This window comes from Eleginops maclovinus, chromosome 21, assembly GCF_036324505.1.
Source record: "Eleginops maclovinus isolate JMC-PN-2008 ecotype Puerto Natales chromosome 21, JC_Emac_rtc_rv5, whole genome shotgun sequence".
In the NCBI taxonomy this organism is placed as follows: Eukaryota; Metazoa; Chordata; class Actinopteri; order Perciformes; family Eleginopidae; genus Eleginops; species Eleginops maclovinus.
In genome coordinates, this window is record NC_086369.1 from 7,620,199 (window position 1) to 7,637,052 (window position 16,854).

Genomic DNA, 16,854 nt, shown 5'->3' on the forward strand with positions numbered 1-16,854 from the left:
TAGGAAGTTTTGGTACAACTGTTGCGGGTTGAATTTATCATACAAACAAATTAAAAAGTAAGATATCAAGGAAAGGAAAGGATACGGTTTAAGCAAAAGCATGAGCAGTCTCTGAATAAATACTGATAAAAGTCCATGAAGAGTGTCCCTAACCTGTGGTGTTATGATACAAAATTACATATTTATTGTGGTTATAGGATGGTCACATCATTGCAGCTCCTCAATAAACATCAAAATGGGATAATAATCTGTAAATTTGAACACAATTCTGCTATAAGTATAATGAGTGTATGTGATGCATACAGTGTCAATTAGAGACCAGTACTGTGGTATTTAATCTGTACTAAGAACACCTCTTGTCATCCTGAAACTTAACAAATGATGTAACTTTCTACTCTGTCTTTTTAACCTCTAAACAGGCTGTTTAAACATACTGCTGGATTGTATTTCCTCCCTTTTTATACAATCGTATCACCTCTCTTACCGGGAGTAATTTCAACAGTCACTTAACTCCCTGGATTTTCCCTAGCTTTCGTCACTACGGTCATGTTGAGGTTATCTGACTCTCAGATACCATTGAGTGTTTTGTTTCTATCTTGGAAAGAAGTTGCACATAGTACCCTGCTCAAGCACTCTGTTATTTATTTATTTTTAAATTCAATCCAATGATCCCTTTTGCAAAAGCTCCTTCTACATTATAATTATGTAAATCAAATGTATACAGTCAATTTAAAGGAGGCCTTAATAATCTGTCAGTGATGCCAACTAAAATACAATTAAAAGTAAAAGTCTTTAAACCTGAAAAAAAGCTTGGTTACTCATGCTGGCTTCCATTCAATGTTTAACCTTCCTCCATGTCCTGGCCCATTTCCACATTCTTAACAATGGTATGGCATTGCACAATTCTGCTGGGCACGGGAAAATCCCAGAGATGTTCGAGACTACTTAAACAACATTGGGCGTGCAGGCTCAGTCACACTCTCACTGAGTTCCTTCAGGTGTTTTTACACAGGCAGCACACACTGAATAGCAAACCATGGCAAGCGGTAAAGTGTGTTTTCTGGCAACTCTGTGCTCCCTGCTTATCCTGTCCACCTTTATCGGCGACGCACAGTCAGGTGAGTTCTACAGATCTCGCTACAGAATACGTGTGCAGTATTTTTTGTGTCATCTCTGGTGTGTAGATGCATTTATGACAGGATAAGGTAAACGTGTCCTGCAATGTCTTTTTCTTTAGATAGTAGTACTTGCAAATCCTAAAGCTCTGAAAACAGGCATATTTACCATTGTATGTTTTGAGGTAAAAGGATTTGTAGAATCAACAAAATCCAATAAAATGTTTATGATGTATTTCTCTTCTCACTGTTTAATTTCAGCGAGGTGCTGCCTGGGGTACACCAATCGTCGATTGCCATGCAAACCGCTGCTCGGCTACACCATCCAGAACATTAACAGGTCCTGTGACATTCCCACTGTGATGTGAGTAAATGATTAGATCTCTTCCTGCACTTCAGTAATAACAGCAGAACAGTTCAAACACAGTCTCACACAGATAGCAAAACATAATGTTATGGACCAAAGGTGCAATAGAACTTAAGTAAACAATACATATTATTAATTGATCTGCAATTATTTCTTAATTGAAATATCTCTATTACATCATTCTACATACAAAGGTGATGTGTCCAAAATAACACACCATATATAATTGCTTTCTTACGTTGCTAATATTTGAGCTGATTTTTCAATCAGTTAATTGACAAATCATTGTGCACCTACTTAGAAATAGTGACAGTGGACAAGTTTGTGTCTGAAAAAAAGTTGTAAAAAGTTGCTAAAAGGAGATGATAGGAATACTTAAATAAGCTAACAGTGGGATTTTAAATGGTATATCTTGAATATCTTGAGCCTCTTTCTATTAAACATTTCCTTCTGTCAGATGAACAATGTATGCTACATTCAAACTGCAGTTAAAATGGCCATTGATTTTGCTTTCTTTATTAAGTATTTTTATCTCTAAACAACCTAACAGTGTGTGATAAGATTTTTGAACTTGGTCAAATGTACTTTATTGTACACTGTTTCTTGTCTTGTTTCTTTAACGTGCCACATTCGAGGGCAGGCACCAGGCGTGACGAAACACAGCATTAGCGGGTTAGCGTGTGTATCCAGAGTGCACACACTTCCTTGCCTGTCTTTCCGGTCCAGTAAGATGACTCAAGATCAATAATTATGCTGCAGGATCTACCCCCGTACTGTTGTACGCATATGTAGAGTATAGAGACACTGCGTGGTTATTAGAGAACCTAGAGAAAACAAAGATATCCTTTTCCTGGATGAACTGCATTCATGCGTCTCGTGTTTGAGGATATGTTTAATGTTTTTCACAGATTCCATCTCCGAGGGAGGTTTGTGTGCGCCGACCCTTCGAGCATCCATACTCAGAGATTGACGAAATGTTTGGAGTGAGTATACTCATGTGTCTCTAACTTCAATAAGTATTCTTACCAAATATTGAACTAAAATAATGTTTTGTTTCTATTATTCTTTGCAGTGCAAGGTTGGAAAGGAACAATAGGATCACAGCAAACCGAACCTGAGACCACAACACATCAGCAGATTTACTGTATGAAGGATATATCTAGTATTTAAAATGCTTTATGCACCCATGTACACTGATAGGGATTATCATGTCATTTTTGTTAAAGTATTATAAAATGTATTATTTTATAAGATTGTGGGTTTTATAAACAGCGAAGAGAAGACATGAAGACACTGAAGCTACAGAGTGTAATTCCAGATGTATATTTTTGTAAAGACATTGTTAAGAGACGAATGGGGTTTTAAAATGTGCATTGTAATTTATTTTGTCAAAGAATTTATAAAAACAGAGATGATTGATAATGCATTTGTCTGAGTTTCATTACATTCAGCATATCCACATGTACATACCACTTTTTAATCTAAAAGAATTGACAAAAAATTACATTCTAAATGTCACCCTAATTTACAGTGTTACGATAACATAAGACAAGATGTACTTTATTGATCCCAGACTGGGAAATGTTTACGTTGCAGCAGTATAATAATTGCAAATAATGAGAAATTGAAGAGTAGAAATAAACCATCATTAGAAAGTAAAACAATATATATATACTATATACAGTTGACTGTGAAGATAAAACAATCTATAAACAAATCTGACAAATAAAACTTTATTGAAGGGACAATTTTCAGTTAATATACAGCAAGGTATTATTTACATTAAGAGTACAAAGAGTGGAATTTTAAATTGAATATAAATGTACTGTGTGGATGTTAAATGTCCAGTTAACCAAAGGTGGTGAGGTGATTTGTTGCACAGGATTATGGCAGTAGACAGGAATGTTTTTAATGAGTCAACAAAAGGTCATGATTTCACAATACAGTAGACTCAATGTAACAGTAGATTAACGAGGACAAGAGAATAGAGTGGGAAAATGTGTTTTTGGCCAACAAAAGACAATATTGTATTAATAGGCATACACAATATTAAATAATTTGAAATATAATTTGAAAAATACATATTTTTCAATAGAATAGCTTTAAGGTTATAGTAAAGCCATCTTATTACACACAATTTGATTGTATCATATTTGATAAGTTTTGGTATCTCTTTTGATAAAGTCCTGTGGGTTTGAATAAAGCTTGAATTTGTAAGGAGCATTATGGGAAGTAGAGATCTCATTTTGTATTCCTTGAATCTAAGAAGTTAAAATAAATGTTTAAATATATATATTTTTTTTTTACAAGAGAAAGATTTCCAAGCGTGCTAATTTCTTGTTTCCAGCCAGTTGCTTCATTTCTTCATTGCATCATGATTATCTGATCACTGCCAAAGAAGTGAAAGGCAGGGCTTATGGAAAAAAACATATTTCACTCATACTTAGTCATAACTTGGTCTTCCAGTTTGTTTGTATGGAAACTGTGGAAGTAAATGTTCCATTTCAGTTAAACCAGTAAGAGCTGCTGATCTAGTTGGTATGCAAATGAAATCCCAGAGACCTCCTTCCGGTTAATTTGTACATACATAAAGAAGATTGGATTTCTTTTCCATCATGGTCTGTCCCCCACAGTGAGGAGTAATCTATCCTCACTGAGATCTTCTCTGGTCTTCAGAGCCTGGCAGAGTTTTGCCCAGAACAGCTCGGGGTGCTCCCCAGCTTGAGGCCAGCTCAGGTAGGTCTTCTTCTTCAGCAGCTTCCTTATGCGGTGGTAATCAGACAGCTGAGGGCTGGGAATGTCCTCCAGAAACACCAGGATCAGCACGTCCTTCTGCTCATCAAACAGGCGGAAGCTACACAGAGGAAACAGATGGATAGATTTTCTCACATCTCATTTATTGTATTAATCTTCTAATAAAAGAAGATTTTTTTATTTTTCAAAATGTGTAAAAAAAGGTCTTGAATATGAAAGGGAAACAAAAACTCATTCATCCACAAATCATTTCAGAAAAATTATTTTCGATTCTTTCAAAGTTTTAGACTTGGTTTAGGTTTAAGATTATGACTCATGTTTGAAATTCTTTCAGCTTACAGAGACTTTAATGCCGCTGCAACTTTAATGGTGTTAATGTAAACACACTCAAATTAACATTTTTTTTGTAGATTTTCTGGAGATTTTTTTTAAAATGTTCATTGAAATTGATTGTTTGGCATGAAACAGTTTTGTGAATAGCACACAGTAACTATAGAAACCCCATTAAATAAAAGTAAGGGAGTCATTGGACAGCCATGTGTTTAAGCTCTAATGAGTTTAGAGTCAGTTTGCATGTTACCTGGCCACCTGGATCTCTCTGGAACACCATTCACTCTCAAGATATTTGTGACTGATGACACAGATTGTCTTCCTGCTTCCATAGATGGCATCTGTTATGTTTTCAATGATGGGTTTACCTGAGGAAGAGTAAAGAGAAAAAATTGTAGAAAATAACAGACATTGACCTGATTAGTTCCTCTGATGGTGCAGTTAAAGAAGTACTATAGTGACACCTTCTGGCAAAATGATACAGTACAAAACTACAGACAGTTAAGATACGGTGTCATGGAAATAATCATAAAATAAAAAATATATAAGAAATTCCTTAACTGCGGAAGAGGATTAGGGCCATATGAAAACATTTTTTGGGGGATGTCAGAATTCTGACTTTTTTTCTCAGAATTCTGACATCCCCCCCAAAAAAATTCATGTGGCCCTAATCCTCTTCCGTAATTAACCTATTTGTGTTTTTTATACAGATTTTTTAAAACTCAAACATCTTTTTGGTCAATTGTGACATCTGTTCTTGTTTGTAGTCATTTTTGCGCAACCTTTCTGTTCCTCCCTATGCACAAGCCCATGCATGTTTTCGATTGCAATACTCCACCCATCTCCCAGAAACCCCATGACTTTCCTCATCTTACAATATACAGCGCCGGAAAAAAATGAAGAGACCACTCCACATTTTTCTTAAATCTTTATCTCTATATGTATGGCAGCCATTCCAATGTCTGTTGAATTCCAAAACAGATAAAGGATGTCAGTAGGTTTCACCAATTCATTAAACTTCAGTAAAGCTGACATCTGTGCCGGAGTTTCTTTGAAAGTGTTTAACTGGATGGATAGTGCTATTGAGACCTTCAAATGTATACCACTTCAGTATTATCAGTTCTTCTAGTTACATTTTTTATAGGTATGTCTTTTGAGTTTAATGTTCTTGGGTTTTTTATTTTATTCTATAAACTCCTGGCAATTTTCTCTGTTTTGGAATTCAACACACACTGGAATGGCTGCCATACATGTAGAGATAAAGAATTAAGAAAAAGTTGAAGTGGTCCCTTAATTTTTTCCGCGGCTGTATATATATATATCATTCAACTCAAAGACATACATATAAATAGTAAAACCAGAGAAACTGATAATGCTTCAGTGGTCTCATTTTTTCCGGGGCTTTACTTCTGCTCAGCTATGTTTCATTTACCAATCACTCCGTCAGAACGCGTTACCCGGTCAGTTGCCAGGTTAGCAATGTTGCTTTGTGCCCTGAACACTGCCATGATTCTCGACCAACCACCTGATATAATAAAATTGCCATCTCAAAAGCTACTTCACTAGCGTGGCTAAAATATTTGTTTAGTGCAAGGTGCAAAACGCAGTCTCACCTGGCTCGAAGTCTCGATGATGCAGACACAATCTGAAGCCCTTCTCTGCTTCCAGTTTTGGCACCAGCTCTTTGATGACCCATGACTCATCATGGGTGTTGTAGGAGATGAAGGCGTCATACTGATTAGGAGCTTGCTTGTTTTTAAGCTTTGTGTCAAAGAGCCAAGCCAGGAAGATGTAGTATGCGTAGGCCAGTTTCCACCTCAGGAAATGGTAGGTGAAGGTCACCACCATAAACAGGAGTGTTGTACATGTGGTGGTGATAAAGCAGATGAATTCGATGTCCACTGTGCAGGAATGTGCGTCCAGGTCCAACAGTTTCGTACCTTTAAGGCCTTTAGGATAGTTGCACTCAAAGTTGGAGGCATCATACACTTGTGTTGAATTGTAATTAACTGCCCATTGGCCAAACCAGACATTATCACAGTCACAGGTGAAACTATTGCCCATAAGATCTATGTAAACGAGAGCCGGTAGGGACGTTATAACTTCCTTACTGATGATTGAATATGCATTCTTTCTTGCCTGTAGAAACTCCAGGTTTTTAAGTTTGGCATCAATAAGGAAATCTAGAGACCCAAGAGTTGTTCTAGATATGTAAAGGCTTTTAAGGTTGACAATTGGTAAAAACAGATCAGGAGAAAGATCCTTTAGGTCATTTGTGCTAATGTCAAGTTCTTGCAGTTTAGGCGTGTAACTAAACATGTCTTTGTGGAAGTACAGAAGTTGCATGTTCCTTGCATCGAAATACAAAAGGTTAGTCAAACCTTGCAGATAGTTGCGAGGCAGGTGAGACTTCAACCTTCTGTGTTGCGCTGGAATAGCCAGTATCTCAAGATCGGACAGCTGAGAAAATGGTGGATCAGAAATAGCTTTATCGCTGCGGTATTGAATGTGATTCTCCCTTAAATCCAATCTTTTCAAATGTATTAGATCATTGAAAGCACCTCTGAATGTATGTTCTTTTAAACTGTTTTTTTGCAGTAGAATAATAGTTAGATTTGTCAGCCCGATAAAAGAACCATTTTCAAGTATATGAATTTGATTTTCAAATAATGACAAGTTCTTGAGGGAATGCAAGCCTTGAAAGTCCCCCCGCTTAATGGAGGTGAGTTTATTTTTATTCAAATGCAGTTGTTGAAGATTTGGTAAGTACATTTTGAAAGCATCTCCTAAGTTGTAGATGTTGTTGTCCTCTAGCTTTAAGACTTGCAATCCTATTAAATCCTTGAAAACACATTTTTTTAGAGCTGAAATTTGATTCTGATGAAGGTAAAGCACTCTGAGCCTTGTCAGATTAGTGAAATCGTGACACTCGAGTCTGCTGATGTTATTCCTTCTGAAATTCAGCTTTACAAGTCTTGGTAGATTGCTAGTGGCAACTGGAACAGATACAAGCTTGTTTTGACTCATATCTAAGATCCTTAAAGCTTGAACATATGTGAAGGCCTTGTCTTCAATCTTATTGGATCGTATTTGATTATGTGATAAATCTAACTCTGTTACATGAATACACCCCTTGAACAAATCTGACCTGATAAAAAAGAGGTTGTTGCTTTGGAGTTGGAGTTTGGACACAGTTGGGATGGCGCAGGTAAGATTGATTAGTTTGGGAAGGCTTGTGCGTCTCATGCCATTCATTTTCAGAAAGGTAAGTGAGAAGTTGAAGAGCTCTTCTATTGTTTTCCTGTCATCAGGAGTAATTTGAAGCCCACTTATATCAAGAGTGGACACTTGACTAAGAAAAGTCTTACCAACTTCCCATTTCATCGGTGGCTTTTTATAAGTACAGTCGATGTTCAGCAAGGTGAGATTTGGAAAAACATCTTCGGTGATACTAAAGACTGAAAAGGGATTTTGAGACAAATGAAGTTGCGTAAGTTTTAGTGAGCGGTTTGTCATTTCCCATGACTTGAAATTGGGTAAATTGTTGTCTTCAACTGAAAGAATCTGTAAATTTGGCAGATGCTGTATTACGGAATTAAATGTTGTTATCTTGTGCAGTTTGTTGCTGGAGACTCCCAAAAGCGTCAAGCTTGTTAAGGACCTAAACGAGGTGGGTGCAATCGCTTTAATGTCATTTTTATTCATATTTAGCTCAGTGAGATTGCTCAAACCTTCAAAAAGATCATCTCCAAGTTGAACAAGTTTATTACTATCAAGATTCAACTTTTGGAGGGAAGCCAGATTTCTGAAAGCGCCTGCTTCAATCTGAGAAATAATGTTTCTTTTAAGGTCTAACTGTGTCAAATTAGGTAGAATTTTGAAATCTGATACTTGAATTTTTGAAATGTTGTTCACAGACAAGTCCAAACCTCCCACGGTTGCAGGAATTTCTCCAGGAACAGATTGAAGGTGATTCTTAGAACATATGGCAGTATTGTAACTGATTTTGCATGACTTAACTGAAAATCCTGAGACTGGAGCAAAAATACTGCTGATATTCAGCAAAACGAAAAAAAAACTTAGTTTGAACAATTTGGATCCTCGTTTTGGCGTTGATCTGTCCTCTTTCACTTTCGAATCCATTTTTAAATCTTTAAAAAAACAAAGAATTTCTATAGTCCACGTGGTGAATAAGTCACCAGAAGGTGATCCTGGAAATTCCAAAACAAAACAGCACCATCAAAAGCAGAAATAAACAACAAACACTAACAATTCAAACATTCATACTCAACATAAATGACAACCACAAGTAGGTGCAGAACAAGACTGAACATTTGAGCTCAGAGAGTTCACTTGATCTAAATGCTTTAGCAGAAATAGTTTCTGATACTCACTGTGATTCAGAAAGAAGAGCTGATTAAAAACTGATGATGTAGCTGCAGATTCTTTTACTAAAATGCACCTCCTTTGTCAAATAAAAGGTTCCTCTCAGATAAAAAAAAAAAGTAGAAATGGTATCCTTTACCATGCAATAGACTGTGTGGACAAATATGTCTATACTCTTTTATAGAAATCACACAAGGAAGTGAGAGTGGAGGGCAGTGCGGCTGTTCAACTGCAGCATAAATGATATACAGCTCCGGAAAAAAGAGAACACTCCAAATGTTTCTTGAAACTCAATCTCTACATGTATGCCATTCAAGTGTCTGTTGAATTCAAACACAGAGAAATGTTGTCAGTAGTTTATAAAATACAATAAAATAAAAAAAATCATTTGACTCAAAGATCAAAGACCAGATCCTCTTTTATAGAAAGATTCAAGATTCAAGATTCAAGAAGCTTTATTTATCCCGAGGGAAATTGAGGTGCAACAGTTCAATACAAAGAAGGAAGGAGAAATATACACTCAATATAACTAAACTACTAAATATACACTAAATATACATCAAATATGACTAAATATAAACTAAAATAACTAAGTATAAACTAAGTGTAACTAAATATAAACTAAATGTATCAACAATAAGAGCAGCTTTGCAAATATGAAACAGTGAAATAGTTACAGTAACTACGTAGGTACAACAATACGTATAGTGCAAATGGCAGTACAGTAATAAGATAACTAATAAAACTAAGCTGAATACTAAATACTAAATACGGTACTAAATAAAGTGACATGTGAATAAAGTGACATGTGAAAGTGAAATTAAAGTGAAATGACAGCATTGCGATGAAATAAAGTGTCACTGAGTCTCCAATGTTCCTCTAACGACCTGAGGTGGATGAGTTAAAGAGTCTGATGGCCACAGGGAGAAAGGACTTCCTGTGGCGTTCTGTGGTACACCGGGGTGGAATGAGTCTATTGCTGAAGGTGCTTCTCTATGAGGTCAGCACCTGGTGGAGAGGGTGAGGAAGGAAGTGAGAGTGGAGGGCAGTGCGGCTGTTCAACTGCAGCATAAATGAAATAAAATTTAAAAAATCATTTGACTCAAAGACATATCTATAAATAGTAAAACCAGGTCCTCTTTTATAGAAATCACACAAGGAAGTGAGAGTGGAGGGCAGTGCGGCTGTTCAACTGCAGCATAAATGATATACAGCTCCGGAAAAAAGGGAACACTCCAAATGTTTCTTGAAACTCTATCTCTACATGTATGCCATTCAAGTGTCTGTTGAATTCAAACACAGAGAAATGTTGTCAGTAGTTTATAAAATACAATAAAATAAAAAAATCATTTGACTCAAAGACATATCTATAAATAGTAAAACCAGAAGAACTGATTATGCTGCAGTGGTCTCTTAATTTTTTTCCAGAGTTATATGTACAGTATATAAGCCTCTAAACCTTTATTGGGAAATCAGTAACGTTATATAGTTATATAATGTACAGTTTGTAAACACATTTCTGAGATAACTTTATCATACTTCTCAAAGTTCCAGAATGTTAATGTTAATTCCCTTCCGTTATAATTTCCCTATTCCCTTTTTTACTTCTTATTTTATGGATCATGCACTGTTGGTTAGATACATTTCTTAAAATCGAACAATGAGGGGCCTCAACCAAGTGTGAGAAAATCAAACAAAGAAATCACACTTCCTCTTAAAGCTGTCTCGTTAATGAGTAACTTCCTCAGCCAGGGAGGGCATTGATTGTTGAGAAACTTCACTGCTCAAATTCATTAAAACAAAATGAGGTAGAGATGTGGTGCATTAATAAACAAATGCACTGTAGAGGGAGACTATGGATGGAAAGTCCTTATATTCTTGCGCTATGTGACACATCGAAATGTAATGGAATATAATGCAGTAAGACTTTCAGGTTTGATGTAATACTGTTTTGTTTCTGTTAGTCATTTAGTGTTAGCCCTTCTCAGTCAGCACACAGGAAGAATTTAGTTTTTCTTCCTTCATTTGGGGAAGTAACCTTTATTAACTGCATGTGGCACTTGTTCTTCTGTAATACATTTCTGCTTTTTGATTAATTTATGTTTTTATTACACTTATATTCAAAGCGACTTACATTCATTCCATGAGGTGGACAATCCCCACAGGAGCAATTGGGGTGAAGAGTCCAGGCCATGGACACAACGACTGACTGCAGTGGGACTCGAACCCTGATGAAGAAGAAGAAGAAGACTTTTGACTTTTAGAAAAACACTTTATTACAGGTTTAGCAAATGTACATTTACATCAAGTACAACACAACTCAATTTACCTAGAATAGATAAATAAAAAAGCTAAGCCTTAAAGACTTGTGTAAAGTGCAAATCCTCATTAACCACAGAACATACAATGTCTTTATGGCACCAACGTTGTTTAAAAGCTTCCAAGTCCCCGATGTTTTTATAAAAACGATGCTCTAGCCAGAGTCTGGCTCTGATATTGCCAGATCGCTTTTGCTTCTTTTCCCTTCCTGTTTTCCACTCTGTTCTTCCTACTTACATAGATAGCCATTTTAGCTTCACCAGAGAGGTAGTTTAGGAGCTGCCACTTTTCTTTGCTTGTCTTTCTGTATGAAGCTCCCATGATAAACACGCTCTCGGCAAAAGCTATACTAAAAAGACTAAAAACCAATGTTAAAAGAGAGAAGAAACCCGTGAGTCTCTGGCACTCTGTAAAAACATGGAAAACAGTCTCTCTAAAACCACAAAATGGACAGTTGTTACTAACAGCAGGATTAATGACGGAAATAAAAGAATTGGAGGCGATAGCGCCGTGTAAAATTCTCCACTGGAGGTCGGCAGTACGTTTTTTTAAGGGAGGTTTGTACAAAATCCTCCACTGTGGGCCTGGTCCGTTTCCGGCACCCAGTCTAGTGCTCCACACAGTGGAGAGGGGACTTATTGCAGAAGTCTGTCTGTATTTAATTCCCTGTCCTTCAGTCCATTTTTGTTTATGGTTTTTACAATGTATATAGTCTTTTTGTCAGCTTTGTGCATGGTCATTTTCTCTGGGTTTGCAACCTTGAGCAGGGGGCCCGTCAGCTCTCGTATATCTCCGGGAAAAGGGTCTGTTGGGTCTGGTTTGGCTCTGCCCTGTCCGTAGCTCCTTAACAGTCTCTGTTCCTCAGCGTAGAGACTCCGGCTCCAGAGTTGCAGGATCCTCTGGACCACCCGGACAGAGTGTAGACCCAGCAGAGAGCCCAAGGCCCGGGCATCGCTCAGCTCCGGCCCCACTGCATCCACCACCTGCTGAAGGCTCAGGGTCCCAGATCTGCGCAGCGCCACCGCCAGTCCTGGTGTCTCGCTGCAGCTAACGTCCAGCCTGGCTCCATGAATCAGAGGCTCTTTTAACAACCAGTGCAGAGAGTCTGTCTTTGGACACCTTTTATGGTTAAAAAGGGCCCAAGACTTAAAAACACCTTGATAAAAGGGAGGTAACCCACTTAACTTTAAAATGGTTAAATCAGTTAAAAACAGAGCAGCATCCAGCCCCAGGTTACTCACGCGTCTTAGAATGCAGCTGCTCACATCTCTCCACACCAAATCGGCCGGGCCGGTAAGATACCTTTGCAGAAACTGCATTCTAAAAGTGGCTGTTCGGCTGGCCAGGCGGACAAGGCCCTGTCCCCCCTCCTCTCTAGATAAAAACAGCACCCCCTGTGGCACCCAGTGTAGCCCATCCCAAAAGAAATCTACCAATCTCTTTTGTATTTGGGCCAGTAGGCCTGAGGAAGGGTCTACACAGGTAAGACGGTGCCACAGTTGGGATGCCACAAGGTTGTTTAAAACCAAAACTCTACCTTTAAAAGACATCTGCGGGAGCAGCCACTTCCATTTGGACAGTTTTTCCTCAATCTTCTCTGTGACGTTCTCCCAGTTCTTCTGGACTATATTTGTGTTCCCTACGAACACCCCCAGGTACTTTATGCCATCTCTTTTCCATGTCATGCCCTGGGGAAGAACTGGGAGACCGCCACGCCACTCACCGACAGCGAGGGCCTCACTCTTCTTCCAATTGACCCTCGCTGCCGATGCTGAACTAAAATCTGTCACAATATTGGTTAAAATGTCTGCATCCCTCTGGTCACCAATAAAAACAACGATGTCGTCCGCATACGCAGATAAAACCGTCTTTCCATTAAAACCAGGTAAAAACAGCCCTTGCAATTTAGAGCGTATTTTGCAGAGGAGGGGTTCTAGGGAGAGTGCATAGAGCATCCCAGACAGAGCACAGCCCTGCCGGACCCCTCTACACACTCTAAAAGGAGCACACAGCCCACCGTTGAACTTCAGCACACTCTCAATCTTATTGTACAACACTTTGATCTTAGCTATGAAACCAGCGCTGAACCCAAACTTCTCCATTACTTTCCAGAGGAAGCTGTGCTCAACGCGGTCAAAAGCCTTTTCCTGATCTAGAGAAATCAGACCAGTATCAATGCCCAATGAGCTGGAGACCTCCAAAACATCTTGGATCAGATGAGCATTGTCCACCATGGACCTGCCGGGCACACAGTAGGTCTGGTCCCGATGGATGACCTGCTCAATAGCTCTCCCCAACCTGGTGGCCAAAGCCTTGGACAGAAGCTTGTAATCCACACACAGCAAAGACACAGGGCGCCAGTTTTTGATGTCCTGCAAGTTCCCTTTTTTTGGCAGCAGCGTGATCACCGCTCTGCTGCAGGACATTGGCATAGAGCCAGAGGCCAGACTCTCATTAAAAACGTCTAACAGGTCATGAGACAAGATGTCCCAATACGCTTTAAAAAACTCAACCGAGAGGCCGTCGATACCAGGAGCCCGCCGTCCCTGCATGCCTTGCAGTGCGGCCTGCAACTCCTGCGTTGTCAACAGCCCTGCGAGCTGTGAGTTGGCCTCCTCAGAGACCTGAGGTAGTTCTGCACAAAACTCCTCTGAGGGCGTTTCGTCCTCGTTGTATTCACTCGTGTAGAGGGTGGAATAAAAACTCACAGCTCGTCTCCTGATCTGGCTTGGCTCTGTTAATTCCTGCCCTGTGTCTGACAGCAGTGAGTGGATTACCCGCCTCTGTCCATTCTTTTTCTCCAGGCCGAAGAAGAAACCAGTGGGAGCATCCGTTCTCATTTATGTTTAAAAACCGGGACCTGACCAGCGCACCCTGAACTTTAACGTCCAGCAGGCTGGCTAGAGCCATCTTTTTCTCTTTGAGGATTTCAATATATCCTCGATCTCCTGTGGACTCGCTTATTGCTTCAAGTTCCACTATATCACTCTCCAGGTCTTTCATAGATCTGATGTTGTCCTGTGTGACATTGAGGGTGTGCTGTTGACAGAGCATTCTTATCTCAGCCTTACCATGGTCCCACCACTGCCTAAGACTGCTAAACTCTCCCTTCCTCTGTCTAAAAACACTCCAGAAATAAATAAGGGCCTCTTTAAAATGTTTATCAAATGTTAAAACCGAATTAAAATGCCAATAAGCACTTCTCGGTAAAACATTTCTCATAAAAACATTACATAGAAGCAAAGAGTGATCTGTAAAACCAGCAGGGAGCATACTGCACATTTTAAAAGTATTGAAATGATGCTTAAAGCAATAAATGCGATTGCTAGTCTGGCTGATGAAATCCTATTCTCTCGGATGTGGGACCAGGTGTACTGCCTATCGTCTGTGTGCATCCTTCTTCATACATCCACCAGGCCGTGGGAGTGGACCAGCTGCCTCAGAGCATGCTGGGATGCTGGATGCGGCTCTGCATGGTTGCGATCTAAAGATGCATTTTCCGTACAATTAAAATCCCCACCCAAGAATAAAAAATCCTCCGTGGCACAGTCGTTTAAAACATCATTAACTTTTTGTAAAAACAGCTTCCTCTCTGCACCGTTTGTTGGAGCATACACATTCATAAAAACAGCCGTAAAAAGGTCAAACCTTGCTTTTATTAAAAGCAACCTCCCCTTGATAAACTGTTCGACCTCCAGTGAGACAGGATTAAAAGACTTGGAGAGAAGGAAGCCCACCCCTCCACTGAGAGAGGTGCTGTGGCTTAAAATGACTTCGCCCTCCCACTCTTTTTTCCAGTCATTCTCGTTACCAACGTCGCTGTGCGTCTCCTGTAAAAAAAAGCACGTCGACATGTTTTATTCTTGCTGTTTGATAAATTAAAGCCCTCTTTCTTAGCTCTCTGGCTCCATTGACATTCAGGCTTCCCACTCTAAAAGTGTCCATTGTGAGTGAGGTAGTGCATACAATAATAAAAACAAAACAGTTAATTAAAACACACATAAGGGGTTTTAACTTCATTGCTGCTTATTTGTTTTCGTACTCTATACACAAGTTTTTTTAGTCTCCAAACTTCTTGTTCTGTGAAGACAGACTCCTCTTTGCGACTAAGATGGAATTTGGCCGAAGAACAAAAAACGAAAAAAAAAAACGAAAAAAGTCAGGGAAATAAGTAATGCTGCCTTTGCATGATCTAAAAATTGCTCTTTGCAACAAATTCTAAAAGTATAATGGTATCTGACCCTCACATGAAACTTCCTATATTGTACTTAATATATATATATTAAAATACTGTATATTACACAGTAGTATTTATGAGTTAATAAGCCCAATGTTCAAATAAATTCAGGCAATTAAAGTTGAAAAATGTTTCTAACAAATCTTTAAAAAAATAATAACTTGTTATAACAAGCTTGAAATATTCCCTTCATATTTCCCCTTATTATAAGTGATTTGACGCTTCTGTTTTAAGGGATGAGCTGTTAACGCTAAGCATATTCAATTATCAAGCATACCTACATTTGATTGATTTTGCTAACTTATAACTCATATAACTCACTTATGAGGCAATATACAGTACCTCACATCTAGTGAGGGGCCCAGCCCTTGCAGCAACAAGCCACAACTATTTAAAAACTGTTTTTTATTGCCTGAAAACTGTCATACTACTTTTAGTGTCCCAATTACAACGGAGAAATACAACTAAAAACATTACACCATTTCCCAAGTCTCTGCAGTAGCTAGAGAGCTGAAGAGTAGAGCCTAAAGTGCTGTTTCTCACATTGTGACCAACATCTGTCACCAGCAGAGGTCTATATAGGGAAGGGAAACTGTAGACATCCTCATTCTGACAGGCTTCATGGCATCTGTGCTGTCTTTGTACACCTAGATAAGATGTGGTCAAACTTTCTTCACCGAGGGCCAAATACAGAAAAACATATGAAGGACTGGGCCACTGAGTAAAGGTGAGGTATATTGTCTCATAGCTTAAGTTATAAGCTGTCAAATTTTTTAATCAACTAATTCCATTATGCTTTTTGAATTTGGGTAGGGCCAACTCGAAATTGACATGGGGCCGCATTTGGTCCCCCGGCCATAGTTTGGACACCCCTGACCTACATACGGTATATGAATGTCTCCCATTATTCAGAGATACCATTCACACACACTCTGTAATGTAGCTCAGGCAATACATCGTTGATGTTTTCATTATATTGAATAATGTTTTCACTAACATTGATATGAACAATTTTACTCAAATGTGTTGGCTCAACAACTCACTGGCAAACATTTATAGGCCTATGTGAAAAAATCATGATATCGAGGTAATTCCTTAATCATATTTGCTCTGATATTGCATTGAGAATATTTTAAGTTAACTTTTAGATATTTGAATAACTATGGCACTTTAGGAAAATAACGGGAACCAGGTTTATCCTTCATAGTCTGGGGACCATGGTCCATGAATGACTCGACTCCTTTCAAAGTAGAGAATGAAAGGTAGATTTCAGGTAAAAGGTAGCTACCATAACTGAATTTGTAATACATTTAAATCTTACATAAAAGTTAGACTGCTTTAGTTAA

The 16,854-nt window shown here is 38.6% G+C and overlaps 2 protein-coding genes and 1 long non-coding RNA gene across 4 annotated transcripts; 2 read left to right on the forward strand and 1 right to left on the reverse strand.

The window, feature by feature from the left end:
* The first annotated feature begins 931 nt into the window (after positions 1-931).
* ccl20b (chemokine (C-C motif) ligand 20b) lies at positions 932-2,904 on the forward strand. The gene is made up of 4 exons (XM_063912341.1): positions 932-1,118; positions 1,377-1,479; positions 2,391-2,465; positions 2,555-2,904. Exons 1-4 carry the CDS (start codon positions 1,037-1,039, stop codon positions 2,598-2,600), a joined length of 306 nt encoding a protein of 101 aa, XP_063768411.1. The 5' UTR covers positions 932-1,036; the 3' UTR covers positions 2,601-2,904.
* On the reverse strand, positions 2,837-9,119 carry LOC134883874 (toll-like receptor 13). 2 transcript variants are annotated; one of them, XM_063912339.1, is made up of 4 exons: positions 8,961-9,119; positions 6,180-8,777; positions 4,817-4,934; positions 2,837-4,336 (listed from the first exon to the last, which is right to left on the reverse strand). In XM_063912339.1, the coding sequence occupies exons 2-4, from the start codon at positions 8,707-8,709 to the stop codon at positions 4,096-4,098; spliced, it is 2,889 nt and encodes a 962-aa protein (XP_063768409.1). In that variant the 5' UTR covers positions 8,710-8,777; positions 8,961-9,119; the 3' UTR covers positions 2,837-4,095. The 2 variants fall into 2 exon arrangements, with proteins under 2 accessions (XP_063768409.1, XP_063768410.1); XM_063912340.1 differs by having other exon boundaries at positions 6,180-9,104.
* LOC134883876 (uncharacterized) lies at positions 5,203-11,315 on the forward strand. Its single transcript, XR_010168345.1, has 3 exons — positions 5,203-8,236; positions 8,484-8,535; positions 11,079-11,315. It is a non-coding gene; the product is annotated as an uncharacterized LOC134883876 (long non-coding RNA).
* The last annotated feature ends 5,539 nt before the right edge of the window (positions 11,316-16,854 follow it).

What these genes read in the sequence shown, in the direction of transcription:
- ccl20b (XM_063912341.1), top strand. Translation starts at nt 1,037, where the DNA reads ATGGCAAGCGGTAAAGTGTGTTTTCTGGCAACTCTGTGCTCCCTGCTT. An exon ending in TATCGGCGACGCACAGTCAG is followed by an intron (nt 1,119 to 1,376) that starts GTGAGTTCTACA and finishes GTTTAATTTCAG; the next exon opens with CGAGGTGCTGCCTGGGGTAC. An exon ending in AGATTGACGAAATGTTTGGA is followed by an intron (nt 2,466 to 2,554) that starts GTGAGTATACTC and finishes TATTCTTTGCAG; the next exon opens with TGCAAGGTTGGAAAGGAACA.
- LOC134883874 (XM_063912339.1), bottom strand. Translation starts at nt 8,709, where the DNA reads ATGGATTCGAAAGTGAAAGAGGACAGATCAACGCCAAAACGAGGATCC. An exon ending in TCATCGAGACTTCGAGCCAG is followed by an intron (nt 4,935 to 6,179) that starts GTGAGACTGCGT and finishes ACTCTTCCTCAG; the next exon opens with GTAAACCCATCATTGAAAAC. An exon ending in AGAGAGATCCAGGTGGCCAG is followed by an intron (nt 4,337 to 4,816) that starts GTAACATGCAAA and finishes TCCTCTGTGTAG; the next exon opens with CTTCCGCCTGTTTGATGAGC.